Source organism: Buceros rhinoceros, unplaced genomic scaffold (genome assembly GCF_000710305.1).
Source record: "Buceros rhinoceros silvestris isolate BGI_N320 unplaced genomic scaffold, ASM71030v1 scaffold28815, whole genome shotgun sequence".
NCBI lineage: Eukaryota > Metazoa > Chordata > Aves > Bucerotiformes > Bucerotidae > Buceros > Buceros rhinoceros.
The window spans coordinates 2,407-18,350 of NW_010412735.1; the positions used below are offsets into that span (position 1 = coordinate 2,407).

The 15,944-nt window shown below is 36.2% G+C and overlaps 1 protein-coding gene across 1 annotated transcript in view; it reads left to right on the forward strand.

Moving 5' to 3' along the window:
- Positions 1 to 1,548: 1,548 nt before the first annotated feature.
- The window catches only part of SH3GLB1 (SH3-domain GRB2-like endophilin B1), an 18,766-nt gene continuing 4,370 nt past the window's right edge, over positions 1,549 to 15,944 (forward strand). The window contains exons 1-6 of the mRNA XM_010136513.1: positions 1,549 to 1,697; positions 3,860 to 3,988; positions 5,731 to 5,864; positions 6,262 to 6,354; positions 13,713 to 13,802; positions 14,012 to 14,112. Coding sequence (XP_010134815.1) covers positions 1,661 to 1,697; positions 3,860 to 3,988; positions 5,731 to 5,864; positions 6,262 to 6,354; positions 13,713 to 13,802; positions 14,012 to 14,112 — 584 coding nt within the window. The 5' untranslated portion in view covers positions 1,549 to 1,660. The remainder of the gene's footprint in view (positions 1,698 to 3,859; positions 3,989 to 5,730; positions 5,865 to 6,261; positions 6,355 to 13,712; positions 13,803 to 14,011; positions 14,113 to 15,944) is intronic.

Genomic DNA, 15,944 nt, shown 5'->3' on the forward strand with positions numbered 1-15,944 from the left:
AGCAATCTTCATATTGCTGAGAAGATTTATGGAAATACAAATAGGAAATCCCATTTTATATACAAATGCTCTTCTCTGTAGTAAGTAAGAAATAATTGCAAACTCATTAGTATTGTATTGTAATGAATCTGTACAAAGTCTTTATGAACAACTGGCATTACCTGCCATCTTTTTAAAGAACCTTTTAAACAGTAGTAGTAATACATCCATAAATAAATTCTGTTCTTCCTTATACTGCAACTGAACTTTCTCATGAAGGCAGTTTGCTTTTATGTAGATCTGCAAATGCTGCAGCATTTTTCTAGACGTGGATACTATCAAAGTTAATTTTATTCTACATGTGGTGAAAATCAAAACAAACTTGTAGAATGCAATTTACTTGTATTGTATTCTTGTTTCTTACTGCAAGTTTAAATATCCCACCAAAGAACTTGTTAGGAATGAAGTTTGACAGTCAGAAATGCTTCCAGTCCTATTATGTTCCTAATTGGTAAGCTTGTTAGGGATTTAGTCATAAGCCAGGTTCTTCTGAAAACGCCTGACTTTGAATAGGCTGTCGAGTGATGAGATCATCATTGTGATGAGGAACTGTTCTGAAAAGAGGTAGGCAAAACCCTCAGTTCCGGTTTCGCTTGGTTCCCTGGTGTGAAACGTGTGGCTTCCCGTGCTTCTGTAGAAATGGGATTGAAGTACAAACTGCTTGTGGATTAGTAAGAGTTGGCAGGAATTAAATATCTGCTGCATTTATTTAGCTAAATGGAGTTATATTACATTTCATTGTCCCTGAAAACACATCATGGAAGAGAACAGCAGAGGTCATCTCACTGTTTATTTAAGCATAACAGGATTTGTTATATCAAAACAGTCCATCGAATGTTTTCTCCTATTCTAAAAAGCACAACACCCCTTGCTCCCAAAGACAGATATTCCACAACTTCCCCGGGAAGACTATTTTAGCTTTAAATCTTGCTTTAAAACCTGTCTCTAATGTCTAATTCTAATTTAAATCTTCATGCTGAAGTTTAAACTCACTGCTTTTTGGACTGTTTGCTGTGGACAGGATACTTTTCAAACACATTAAAGGTAGCTGCAATAAGAATCTTTCATGTCTTCAGATTTTACTATGGGAGAAAGGTCAAACTTAGTTACAAATATTCAAGATTAAAGTAGTCTTTTAATTGTTACCTCTGGACTCTCTTTGCTTTTGGCTCATATTTCGAAGTGTACTGTGCAAAATTGGACAAAATGCTTCCGGTGAACTCTCAGTACCAAGTAGAGCAGAGGATTTCTTCACAATATTGTAAATTGCCCTTCTCATCTTGGTCTGATTAACACCTTCCGGCTCTTTTTTTTTTCCTGACAGTAAGGTTCTGGTGTTGATCTTAACAACTTTCAAATTTATCCTTAGGCTTTGATTGATGACTGAATAATGGTTATATCTTTGAAAACATGATCTGCAACTAAGATGGGTGACTAGTTACTGACTTAAACTTGTTCTGGGAAATTATTTCTATGAACTAACTGAGTGGTTTCAACCTGTCCATCTAACTTGTAGTTCACAGAAGAAAAGCTTGGTCAAGCAGAGAAGACTGAACTGGATGCTCACCTGGAGAACCTTCTCAGCAAAGCAGAATGCACTAAATTGTGGACAGAAAAAATAATGAAGCAAACAGAAGTATTATTGCAGCCAAATCCAAGTAAGGAGTCCTTCATGTTTCTGTTTGCAACTTTTGAATTAATAGATTTGCCAATGTAAAAGTTACTGCAATAGGTATTGTGTAAGTTGTGACTAAATATAGCAGTTTTAAAATTTTAAGGCTGGAGTTAGGGAGAGTGCATTTTGACGACATACTGAGAATCGGAGACGCTGTACCAGTTGCTGGTACTTCCTTAAGCCTTCAAATAGGAAAAGCTTTAGACAGTTCTTCAGGATTGGTTCCATACTCTGGTCAGTCTGAAGTTGATCTAGATTTCAAGTCAAGACCTGATCTCTAGTGACTGGATGAACTAGTATTGCAAAAAAAAAAAAAAGAAAAGAAAAATCTAAATCTCCTTTAGGTTCGTAACACTATTTCCTCTGCGCTGAAAACAAATATTGTCCTTGTAGTGACAACCTGAGTTAGGATTCGTTAGTACTGGTAAATCATACACTGATAGCGCTTCTCTAGTGCTCATATTCATGCTGTAGTATTCATAATACATAAAATCTTTATAATGCTGGTCTTTGAAGTACTATTTTGGAAGTCTTTTGCATCTTTTAGTTTCATGAAAGCAAAAGTTAAAAACCAGACATAAAACCCAAAACAACCAATGCTGTGGGAAGGATGTAATAGAACTTATAGAATAATCCAGCTCAAATTTCTACTTTTGTCCAGGCCAGAGGAAATAATTGTCTTGTTCATTTAATTAAGGATTTGTAGTATCTATTGACTTTTTCAGAAACTTGTAATAGTAGAATATTGTCTCACTAACTGAGGGCTGATAGAACTCTGTGAGGAAGATTCAGTAGAAGGAGAGTATATGATAGTACCTCGGTTATGCTGACCAGTCAGTTTTCTGATAGCTAAAAATACTCCGTGTTAAGCAGTGGTCTTCATCTGTGAATGTAACTTCAGCTGTTTGGCAGCCCTCTTGGGAGAACTACCACATTCTGTAGAGAGCTGCTTTTGGGTGTTGTTAGTGGAGTGACCGTGTCTGGGGAAGGAAAAATTGCTTTCAATCACACTTTTAATTGTATCTTTAGGTCAGATCCATGTAATAATCCAATGATTTTAGGTTACTTCTTGGTTCTTTTGTCATATAGTCAAAAATAAATATTATGGATAGAGTAAAGAAAAAAAACAATGAAATTAATTTGGATCCTCTTCGGTTCACCCTTGGAACCAAGAAATGCGCTGGTACCCAAGTTTGTCTGCGTCAGGTTAATTTTTGTGACCTTCATGAGAGAGTAGTTATTTAATCCAGTGCTGATCAAAGTTTTCCAATAGTATTATTTTTGGTTGCATCGAAATGGCGGGTTTGTTCATTGGAGAGCTTCTTTGTGGTTGTCTGTACCATTGCAGGGGGAAATTAGTTCATACCGACTGTATAAAAATGAGATAGTTATGAAGTCAAAACAATTGGTCAGAGAAATCAGGTGTTGTATCTGAGTTTGCTATTGTAATTAAGTGTCCCTATTTATGTCTGTGAAGGTTTTTGACTGAAGAAACATTGTGGATTAATATTATGATAGATAGGATATTAATGATAATATAATCACTACAATGTGGTGGGTTTTTTTGGTAGTAATTTTGTTGCTCGAACTAAGGAAAGATGGGAATACAAAATGAAGCACTTCCTAATATCTTTAGTGGTTTTTTTCAGAGCATTTCAAGGAAGCAAGAGGGAGTGGGAAAGAAAAAATATAATTTCTTGGGCTACCAAACTTTCAGAATATCTTAATAAGTAACCTACAGTAGTTGTTGAATTGAATTCCTACACTACTAACTCTAGTGAACAATTTTCAGCATTTTTTTCTGAAGCAGGGAAAAGAAAGACTGTTTTTTATTAGAGGGAAGTGTTCGATTATGCTCTTACAGTGAAGACTTCTGTCAAAATTTTGAAAACCTATAAATATGCTGATAGAAGGAAGAAGAAAAGCACAATGTTTTTCTTTCACAGGTGCCTTTAAGAAACCCTTGAACACAGCATGACAAACGTGGGATACCGTCAGTTTCCAAGAACGGTGTCTTCAGCTTAGCGTTGTTCGCTTAATGTTGAGTTTAACATCTGGAGTTTGAATTCTTTTTACTTTTTTTTTGTTTCTATTTCTAACTTGTGTTTTGAACGACAGTGATTATTTCAAATAAACATTTTTTAGATGCCAGAATAGAAGAATTTGTCTATGAGAAGCTGGACCGCAAAGCACCAAGTCGCATGAACAATCCGGAGTTACTAGGCCAATATATGATTGATGCTGGGAATGAATTTGGCCCAGGAACAGCTTATGGTAAGTAGAAGCAAAAATAAGGTCTTGTGACCTTATGGCAGAAATAAAAGGGGGAAAAATGTACAGGTATCACTTTACATTGTTAAGAAAAACTTGCTTGTCTTCCTCTACATAAAACAGTTCAATGGTTTTTGTATCATTCTGAGATGACTTGCTGTAGAACTTGGAGCATTAGGAGATCAATGATGAGGTTTCTGTCTGAATCTAGAACTAGAACCTGCTATTGGAATGATAACTATCTTTGCAAATAGATTATTTTCTCACCAGAACAAATAATTCTGGAATTTAGTTCTTCATAATAGGAACACATTTGCACATCTGACAACATTTATGCATTTTATTGGTGGTGTGGAGTGAAAGTGTTATCCAAAATTACCTTCTGTAGTAAGAAGCCTCTCTAACTTTACATTATTTCTGCTTTTCTTAATATATAATATTTTGCTGAAGATGAGAGTGTTGAACATAACCTGTGTTTTCTTCCTTCTCCAGCAAATTTATCTCTGACGGGAGGTTTGGGAATGTTGTATCTAATGTTTTTACACTGTTGTTAATTATAAAGTCTAATTCTAGTGTTCTCTACAACACTTAAAATTGATGATAACAGATTTAGCTGTTAACTGGCTGAAATGCATAGATAATACATAGATGTATGTATATATAATATAGTCTGCAATCAGAGTCATAGTTAGCTTTCTTCAGTTGTTCAGAATTGCAGTAGGAGGGAAAACTTTTGTTCTGTGAAGAATTGAGTTCTTTCTATCTGGAAATAATGGTGTTCCCCTTCAAAAGAAGGGAAGTGCACTTGAAAGTAAATGTTTTATAGAAGGCCTATGGATAGAGAAACAATAATGCCAGGCTTTGTTCCTCACTTCCACATGGTTTTATGCTATTATCTGTACCCTTCCTTCTGATCATTAGCCTCAAGTCTTGCTTTTTAACATCAAATAGAGTTGTACTTACAGGAGCATTCTCCCTTAACTTGCAGAACTTTTAGAAATCAGGCAAGTAACATGAAGTGTTAGCATAATGGTAGATACGCTGTTAGCTTTCATGTGGTGTAACAAAATATTTTAGTTCTCTGAAAACTTTGTGTCTTTCCTAACTAAGCCTTTCATAATAATAAGCCTGAAATATAAGAATGACAACCACATCCTTGATACGCTAACTTCCGGTTCAATACCTAACTCGCAACCAAATTTCAAGGGATTGTTCAGTTAATGTACAAATGAGTATTTAGAAGTTGGAGTAGATGAGGGTGAAGAAAACCACATTATCTTCCAGTAGCTAAATGAGCTTTTCTTTTGCTACTAACTACTCCTGACCTAAATAAAAATGTGGGGGAGGACATTGTTGAATTCAAATAAGTAGGTATGATATCCAGTTCTAAAATACGTGTTCACAATGGAATCGCCATAGTTAGTGCCACTTCTACAATACTATATCTGTTCTCATTGAAATCTTGCCTGAACCTGTGACTTATTAATAAAAACGGTTTGGTTTGGTGTGTGGGTGTGTTCTGTTTGTGTGCTTGGTTGTATGTGTTTGGTGAGTATGGGGTTTTTTGTTTTGGAGGGGGGGATATTGTAGCTGAATTAGATTCCTTTTGCAAGCTCTTGTGATGGTTTTGCATTATCTTTCAAATTACTGGCCTCAAATTTCCTGCCTGTAGAAACCTGTTTTGATAACCACCTGCCTGAATCACTATGAAACTAATTTTTTTCTTTTGTTTGTTTCTTTTGCAGGAAATGCACTCATTAAATGTGGAGAAACACAGAAACGAATTGGGACAGCAGACAGAGAACTAATTCAAACTTCTGCAATAAACTTTCTCACTCCTCTAAGAAACTTTATTGAAGGAGACTACAAAACTATTACTGTAAGTTGACTTGTGCATTCTTCAGCATTTCACACCAATTGTAACTGTAGATCTTCAAAGTGAAGTAGTAGATAATTGTGCATTATTGCTTTCCTCAAACTAATGTAGAAAAACACAGGTAGGATTTGTGCCTTCAGTGTATTTTCCTTTCTTTTGACCAAGTAAAATGAAAATAATTCTGGAATCTCGCTTTTTGTAACTATTGTTCTATTAAAAAAATATGTATCTTGAGTATAAAATGTGTGAGAATAGTTAGTTAGGATCTAATTCTGCCTCTGTTCAACTGAAGAACCTTTTTTTATGTGATACTTCTTGGAAAAAAAGATCTCCAAGGTGACAGGCTTTTGCTTTTGATTGTGTGTATGCATTCTCACAAACTAACCTAACTCATTTTCAGAAAGAACGGAAACTGTTACAAAATAAAAGACTAGATTTGGATGCAGCAAAAACCAGATTGAAGAAGGCAAAAGTTGCAGAAGCTCGAGCTGCAGTAAGTAGCATTTTTTTGACTTCTTCATAAGTTTCAAGCTTACATGTATTTATAAGCTTGACTGCTTGGATATGTTTCCAGTCCTAGCTTACCCTCGCTGTTTTTCTGGATAATTTGTAAGAAATGTCTCAGTGGAACACAAGGAAATTAAAGGAAATTGCTGATGAACAATTTCTATTTTTAGATAGTCCATCAAGTTGAACTTATTTGTCCCTCCCTTGTTCTACACTAGATGAGCCTATACTGGCAAAAATGACATGCTACAGTCTGTCAAGATGGTTGTAAATACAAGTCATTCAGGTGTCAGGTTTTACATTTGAACTCTACAAGTGTTGAAGCATATGTGTAATTACTTCCAGCTGATGAGCCTATCTACACATAACTTCTCTGTATCAAAAATATTTGTAGTTTGCTCTTTCTATGTTGTTTACTATTTCACACTACCAGACAGGTTGAGACTCTTAACCATTCTTATTCCCTCAAGAAATGCTTGTTCAAGGAGATTAAAATTATTGTAAACCAAAAAGCTTTTGCTTCTTAAACTCTTAAAATGCCTCTACATGGAGGAATAGATAATTGAATGTCTGCAGTTTCAGCAGGGTATGCTTATAGTATTTTCATAGCTACCTTTTGACTACACTCCTAAAAGTGCAGCAGTTAATGATGGATAGTGAAGTGATTTTTTTCCTATAACGGTTAATGCAATGGGGTCCTGCACACAGATGCTGAAGTAATACAGGCAATTTAAAAACACAGGGACAGTGTGCGTGAGGAAGAGGCAGAAACAGGACTGTCAGATTTTGCTGGCTTTTCTGAATGGATCTGAAAGATCTGAGAAGCATTATTTGTGCAGATACCGAACTTCGTAGACAAAGCACCTCGCGTCTTTGGGATGATGATACTTCCGAACAACTCATATCATCTCTATTTGACAGTTCTGCTTCAATGTCTTAGTCCTGCATGTCATGCACACTGTCCCTGTGTATTTAAATTGTCCGTATTCCTTCAGCATCTGTGTGCATGTATTTTTTTAAGTCTATGCGTGCATTTTCCTTTATGTAAATTTTATGCAAAAAAGTTACTTCTCTACTTTCAAGCTTCCTTAATTTGTAAGACTAACAATGGAGAGCAGAGCTGGATTTTGGTCAGCTCGTAGTGGAATTTGGAAGCAATGGATAGTAAATTATTCCTTCACTGGATTTCTTCAGAGTTAAGTTTAAAGAAAAAAATATTTTCAATATTAGCTTCCTTTGTGTGTGGTAGCAGGTACATACCTTACTTTCTAAAGCAATAGAAAGACCATAAGGAAATTATTCCCCTTGATCTTAATATTAAAAACTTGAGTTTTAGTTCCATCACTAGTGTAATCATCCAGAGCTTGGTACTTGGTCAAAATTACTGTCTGTTGCTGCTTCTACTTGACCAGTCTTAAGTATTCGTATAGCAAGTAGTTCACAGTTTGATGCACCAAATAATTCAGTGCTGGTGGAGCAAGGAACTCTAGGCCCAGTACCTCACGACCTTGCCTGTACTTCAGTTTGAATTACATTTAACAGAGGTTTGCCAGAAGAAGCATTGGACTATAGATTTTCCAGAGAAGTGGAAAAATACCATCTCTACTTTATCCTCTGCAATATAGAAATGAGAACTACCTGTGTATAGGTGTGATGCAAGTGGTTCATCTTCTACTGTCTCACTTATTTCTGAATGAAGCTCTCTGACAAACAGTGCTGAACTGATAGGTTAGCAAAGTGTATTGAGATCTGATGCAAACTTTTATTTCTTTGACAGGATGAAGTGATAAATTGCATCCGTTTGATTTTTTTTTTTTCCCCCTGTTATAAAAATATTTAATGAAATTACATTCTTCCATGCTTACTGTAGAATGGGAGTAGCTTAGATCTGTATTTAAAATAAAAATCTAACCAATTTTATCTATATTCTATTCAGTGTTGCTTAGCTTAAACTTGCAGTGCCAATAATCTGTTCACCTGCTATATTCAGTGTTGTAACTTGCTTTTGTCTCTTATCTATGCACTTAAGCAATTAAACACGTCTCAGCCTGAAGAGAATAACATTATGGTAAATGTCTCTTACGTGCTCAACTTGCTGCATGTAAAATGGCTAAAGGTTTGTTGGTCTTCTGTGTTCATTCATTTTCCTATCAAATGTTTCCTCTTGCTATACGGCTCACTTTGGTCTTGCTCCAGATGTTTTCCATTCCAGACTGAATTGGTATAGTGTAGTAAATACACTCACATTAGTACAGCATTAGATGTTGTTTTTATCAGAAAAATCCTGATAATCTGAAGTAATATCGTGTTAGGTTCTCATTTATGAATGTAAACTTTGGATGCAAAGAAGTTGATTCTTTTTATCACTTCTGAAATTAATTTCACCTGTTGGAAGGAAAGGAATTGTTTCATTTATCTATGTTTTAAATATACATAGGAGTGAATTATGTGAAAGCTAGAAATATGTACAAATTATTCTCTTCAAGCAATGTTTTACAGATAACAAACTGAATGATGTGACATGAATTAATGGCTTAACTTAAGAGTACAGTATATCCTAAACTAGTTGCAAGGGCTCAGTAATGGAGAAGTTCTTAGCACCATAACTGTGAAGGTGGAAAAGGAAAGGGGTTGACTAATTATAGACAACATAGACTGTGCTGTTCAGCCTGTCCTGGTCTGGATCTGCACAACATAGTGGGTCTCATCTCAATTAGTGTTCCAAATTTCTCAGTTGTGATCATAAAAAAGAGTGAATAAACTTGTTTGTTACAACTTACTTCTGCAATCCTTATACACGTTTCTTCATGCCAAAGTCGTGATTGTGTCATCTTTTTAAAACTGCAGAAAATGAAGGTTAAAGGAGAACTGCATTGCAATAGGGAATTGGACAGCAAGCTGAAGTAATTAACTTCTAGAGTAAATTCCTCGCAGTTCTGTGATACTGCTGTACAACTTGCTACTACTTTAATACTCAATTTGAGACACCTCTGTAGCATTTTTAATTAACTTTAGTTTTCAGTAAAAATGCTTGTGAAATAGAAAACTGCTAATGAAATTAGCAAGAGAAATCATTCCTCTGTTTCAGTCTTTACTTAATGTGGTGTTAAAATGAGAATAGCTTTCTATAGTTTTCCAATGTGGTAACACATTAAGGTAACTTAAATTCCTCTGTAAGGTAATTTAGTTTGCCTGTGTCATATCATTATGTAAGTAGTTATGTCTTATGTTGTAATAGCTTGTTTTAAATAGATTCATGTAACAGATAAGTTCTACAAGTCATTCTGTCTTCAGTCTAACTTATTTCACGGGTGTAATGCTATCCATACTCATTGTAGTTTCATTGTACGTGAAGGGCTTTGGGCAACTGACTTACAGCACTCCTCAAATTCCTGTGAAGTTCTGAAGACAGGAAAGTAGTTAAAAGCCAAAGTATGGTTGCATCCTCTGTTAAAGTACCAGCGATGTCTAAGTTTGTATGTTTTTATTTTTTCCCCCACTCTTAATGCTGACTAGATATGGGCTGAGGAAGTAACAAAAGTAAGTAAACAATTTAGAGACTGCAGAATTCTGAAACCGTAACTTGTGCTGGTGTTTTATGTGATAATGGAAGTTGCTTGTTGTTGATTTCAGTCTCGTGCTGGCATCCTGATGCGTTGCATCGGAATATACTGGTTCCCTCTAGGGCCTTTCGAACTCCAGTGGGGAAGCAATGCCTGGGGTTAGTGCTTAGCAATGGGTGTTCCGGTGCCACGAGAAGGTCTGTTCTCAGACTCACTGGCTTTGACAAAGCAATATTGGGAACAGGCTGTGAGAAGCTGTGCTAGCAGTTAACATGAAATTTCTTAGGAGATTTCTGCAGAAGAGGGGAACTAAAAATAAAGGGTAGCAATCGAGAGTAAAGGTGAATGGAGAACAGGACCTTTGGAGTATGGTTTTTAAAAAGGGGAATGGATAGGCAGCTGTGGGGGGTGTAGGGAGTTGCTATTAGAAGCTGGCACATGGAACTGGGTGTTGTGGGAAAATAAATAAAGACTTGTTCTACTTTAACTTTCCATGAGTTATGGTGCAGACAGGTTTGTATATATAGAGAGAGAGTGAGAGTTTAGGGGGAAGGAGGAGTTTAGAGATTGAACTGTAAAAGGAGGGTTAGGTCAGCTTTAATCCCAAAGTCTGAGAATTATTTTACTACGTAAGTAAAGTAACAATTTTGAGACTGCAGACCTGTTGGAGTACTTGGTACTATTTTGGGAAAAAGATGGCAGGGGAGCAGTACTGCTGTAATGAGAACTAATCTTGAAGCTGTAAGATGAGGATGAATAAAATTATTTGCTTTTCAGACACAATGACAAGCAAATTCCAGGAATAGTGAAAGCCAACAGATTGTGTTTTGTAGAGAAAAAGAAATAATACAAAGTGCTTAACCATAGTGTAAAAGATACTCAAAGCTTTAAATCTTGTAATAGTGTAATTCAAGGTTCCCTTTTTTATTAAACATATAAAAAGCAGAGAATATTGAGAAGAAACTACAATACATGTATTCTGCCAAAGGAACATTAATCCATCCAGGTTTCTAAAGGCAATCTGTCCTTCTGTTGTTTGAAATTTGGAGGAAGAGATTCACAGATGTTTTCAATTTAAATCTAAGAAGCTCCTCCACAAGGATTTGAGACTATCCATAATGTCTAGATCAGTTACAGGTGTGTTTTTGGGTTAGAACAAAAGATCTGCATAGTGTCAATAATGAACTTTCTTTGGCTTATCTTTCCCTCTGAAATGTGAAATTAGAAGATATTGAATACTGCGCTATGAAATACATGGGGTAGGTGCTGATGTTACACACTTTAAGGATTTTGTTAGGAGTCTTCTGAGGTGTCTGGTGTGATCAATGGAAAGAGCAGAGGCTTTTAGTGTGTGTTGAGCACATTTAGGTTAGAAAGGTTTTGAGCATCGAGAGGAGCTCCTGTCTTTCTTTTGACTGCAAAGGAGACAAGGAGACCCAGCTAAGTTACTAATAGCATGTCTAATAAAACAAGATTAGGAAGGTGATTTTATTTCCTATGTTCTTACGATTGTGTGTTATCCCTTAGCTACAGGATTGTACAGTATTTCTGACAGGGCATATTATGTGAAACTTGGGGAGATTATGAATTTCTGGATATTCATATTCAGAAACTAGGTTAATATTCTGAACTTGAGAAGCAAGTACGATTTTGAGGGATCTTCATGGGAGATACTGAGTGGGGCCTACTCATTGATCTAAAATCAAAATATGACTGCAGCTGAGTATGCACTGGAAAGTTTAAGTTTCTATTTTGAGCTCTTTATTCTGTTCAGAAACAAAGGCGATCAGGCTGTAAACTTCCCAGATTGAAAACCAGCTGACTTTCACCTTTACCACGTGGTGTAGAATAGATTCACTGTCCTGCTACTGTTCACATAGCAGTACTGAAAATAGGGATGGGCAAACCAGATTAAACACATCATCACATAAATCAGTTTTTGTAAATCTACAAAACCAGTACAGCAGGCTTTTGTAAAGCAACATATTTAAAATTACTCTGTACTGGCTAAGTTAATATATGTTACTACGTTTCTCTAAGAAAAAGGCAAAGAGAGTGAGTAGCTGATTTGCTAAAATACTGTTGAAACAAATAGAAATATTCTGATGGTTATTTCCTCTTCTTGTAAGTCCCTGTTCTCGTGTTACTTACCTGGCAGGAAGAAACACATTAGCAACTGCTGACTTCAGAGAGGCAAAGGGCCAGACTGTTTATCTCCAGATAACTGGCTGACTTACAATTTTGCTGCTTTTTTTTTTTTTTTTTAAAGAAATTAAGATGTTGCTAATACAGACAGGAATGCTTTTCTTCCCCTTTTGGCTATCAGATTTGCTCTTTTCCTCTGTGCTTACATTTCTCTCAGCGACTTCCAGATGAATTTCACTGATGTTTATACAGATTTAATAGGAAAATTTTCAAGCGAAGGTTCTTGCCTCAACAAACTTTGAAAACCTCATTAGTTTGTAACCTGATACATGTGCTGCTTTCTCAGTTTTGTGTAAGAAACACACAGTACGGTACAGCTCTTTCCGCACTGGCTAATGAATGCGTAAGCCTTCCCAGCTGCAGTGATGTCAGATGGCTTACTGCATCCTTCCTCTGTGCACGCTTCTGAGATGATGATCCTTCCACGGGACAATTTGTATTGATTAATGTTATCAGAATGCAAGAGCAGAATGGTTTCAAAGGGGTTTTATGTGTTTGCAAATATGTTTTATCAGTATCTCCTAATTAAATTTCCTGAAAATATATTTCCTTGCTCAGTTTTGTTGAGAATAAGTGCTGTATCTTGGGCTTAACGCAGGTTTTTGCCTTTGGGCTTGTCTTTAGTAACAAGGTACTAAATGCATATAAGTGTTGAGGGGAAGTAATTCAAATTCTAGGCAGAGAACATTTTGTCTTGGAATAGCAAATCTTAGGTATTGCAACATGTGTTTTCATGTATTTGTGTGTTTTGAGTAGTGTCCTTCCCCCCCCAAAAATACACTGAAGTAATTTTGGCTTGTGCTAGATGAAAATTCTTTAAAACTGCTATAAACTTATTTAAACATTGCTGATTACAATATGTAACAAGGAATAAATTTGAATTTTAATTACCTAAATCTGAAACTTAATTTTTAGTAACATTGTTGGATTTTTACTCTAATTGAAATTAGAACTTTTGCTACATTTCAGATTTATTTGTTTTTAAAGAAGCCTCAATTACAAGCTCCAGAAATAGCTGTAGCACCTTGGTGGCCAGTAAGAGACATTAATTTATGAAATACCCAGTTAAAAGTTACAATCAAAGATTTATATGCAGCTGATTGCCATGCAGTTACCTGACAAAAATAAGGTGAGGTTTGCCCTAAATGATTTGGTCAGTGCCCTGTTATCTTGGAAATATGGAAAAAAATTACATTGCCCTTGGCTGCTGCTTCTATGCTGGCAGAACCCATGGTGCACGTGTTATGGCAGTGAACGCTTGGTCTGTTACTGGGAGAGGTGGGGTAATACCACTGGCAGAAAAATGCCTTCCATTTGCATACGTTGACTCTGTGTGGTAGGTGTCTGATGATAAAGCTGTTTGTTTGTTGTGTTTATAAGCCTCAATGTTTCTGTACCTGAAATACAATTATTCTTTTTGCCTGGTAAAGATCTGCAAAGAAAAAGCACTTTTCAAACACCTACCCTTGCGTTTAATGTATTTGTATGAGTAGCTCTGAATAAAACAGAACTGTTGCAGTTGGAAGGTGTAACAAAGTGCATTGTACAAGTACTTTACGTGCATCCTTACTTCTAGTCTGAACAGGAAGTACGAATTACTCAGAGTGAATTTGACCGTCAAGCAGAGATTACCAGACTTCTGCTGGAAGGAATCAGCAGCACACATGTGAGTATAACATCTATTTTTTTGTGCTCAAATATGTTCATTTTTGGGATGTTTTATCCCAGCAAGCTGGTAAATCCAGGCACTACACCTATGTGGCGTAAATCCTTAGGTGCCATTATTGGCATTAGCACCTGACTGGGAGACTGGTCTTTCTAATGCAGCCTAATACCTTAACAGACTAAAAACTTAAATTTTTTGCTGTATTGTAGGCACATCACCTTCGCTGTCTGAATGATTTTGTTGAAGCTCAGATGACCTACTATGCACAATGTTACCAGTATATGTTGGATCTTCAGAAACAACTTGGAAGGTAGTAACACTGCAAAATTTTCAGAAAAACCCTGTTTTTTCTAAGTGCTTATGAATAGTAGGAAAACTTACACTCATACAACAGGGGTGAACATACAGGTATGCTGGACTGAAAGTAAATCTATCTGTTCTAAGTTAATTAAGTGCAACTACTCCCCTAAGCCTACGTGCAGTACTAATGCCTCTTGAGACTTGATTTACTGAGATTTTTTGTATTTTGTAATTGAGCAAGGCGAGCCCATGGTAACTTCATTTAATGGCACAAAATAGAATTTCTAGAGATTTACTTGTGATTATTCAGTTGTTTTATGTTTCATGCTACAAAACCACTATGCAGTGTGGGAAAAGTTCCTGTACTGCCTGTAAATTCCTGTTACGTCTTCATTTGCTACAGGGCACTACCTGATTTTCAGTTAAATTGCATCCTCCTCGATTAAGTGAATTGCCAGCATAGATGCTGTATCTAGGGATAAATGTACTTTATTTTATCTATAAGCAGTAATCCAAAGCACTCAGTGGAATGAGCAAGTTCGCGTAGTTTTACTGTTTCGTGGGTTTGGCATTTTTAAAGTAAAAGAAGAAGCTGTCTGCCATTACTTTGTGCTCATAGTCCTTTTTGTGTGATTGGTGGTGATGTGAGGAGATCTAAAAACTTATCATAAAGTTTCTCTATTGTAATTCTTCATCACAAATTAGCTTTCTTAGGGTTCTACCAGACTATGTTATTTAGGTGAGCGCATGCATTGAAGAATTGCCTGTAGTGTCTATTCTAAATAACTGTCTCTATAAACTATCTCTGCTTATGTTTCTTATGACAAGTAAAAACAAGAGTTCTTCAGTCTTGTCCTTTTCCTAACTTGCAACTTCCTGTGGCATTTGATTTCCTTTCCTCAGTTTGTTTGAATGGGTAGTTTTTTTAAAAAGTCTTTAAAATTGTAACTTTTTAAAAAAAAGTTACATCTTTAAAGTTACATTCCATTGAAAGAAGTATTCAACTATGAAATTTTAACACATAAATTCAAGTTGTAGGATCAAAAGCTTGAAAAAAAACATTTACTGGATTAAGGACAAGTACCTCTTAAATTAGAAATGAAGTATATTTACACAACTATTTTGAGAGGATGTTTTTAAAAAACTACTCTTGTCCTAGCATATTTACCAAACAGAAAGCATTAAATAAACAGATGAGCAGGGGATGTGTAGTGTTCTTCCTGTGTTATGCTTAGGTGGATATAGTACGAAATAAATAGCTGAGGCAGCTCAGCTAGATTTTTGCTGTATTTGCCAGTGCAAACCTGTTAACCTGTTGGTAAACAAGGGATGTTTAGTGCTGTATAGAACACGTGTTCTTTGCACACATCTAAGAATGAGATTGTGCCATACTACCATATGAAAGCCAAGAGCTGTGGGGGACTTATTTTGGTTTTGAGGTCATTGCTGGACCAAAGGTGTGAGAGAGTTTGTTGCTTGATGCAGAAACCCGGTTCTCAGAGTAGATGTTTATTATGTGTATTACCTGGGTTGGAATCTAGGGCATAAACCCTGACGTGGTTCACATTGAGACTATTCAAGTTCCAAAGCCGATTTTCCTGACTAGTTAGCTGTTGGGAAGATGGTGGGGGAAAACTTGTGCTCAGTCCTCTGGTTTTATGGATGTTTCTCTTCAAGGCACCACCAGCTGCTTATCCCTCTACTGCCTACCCCTCCTGTGGGGATGCTTAAACAGTCAAATCTCACAGGTTAAAAGCAGTTTCTCCTTTTTCTAGTTCCTCAGAACAAACGAAACAAATCTATTTCAAATATCCTGGTACTCTGGCTGCTTTTTTTCCTGCT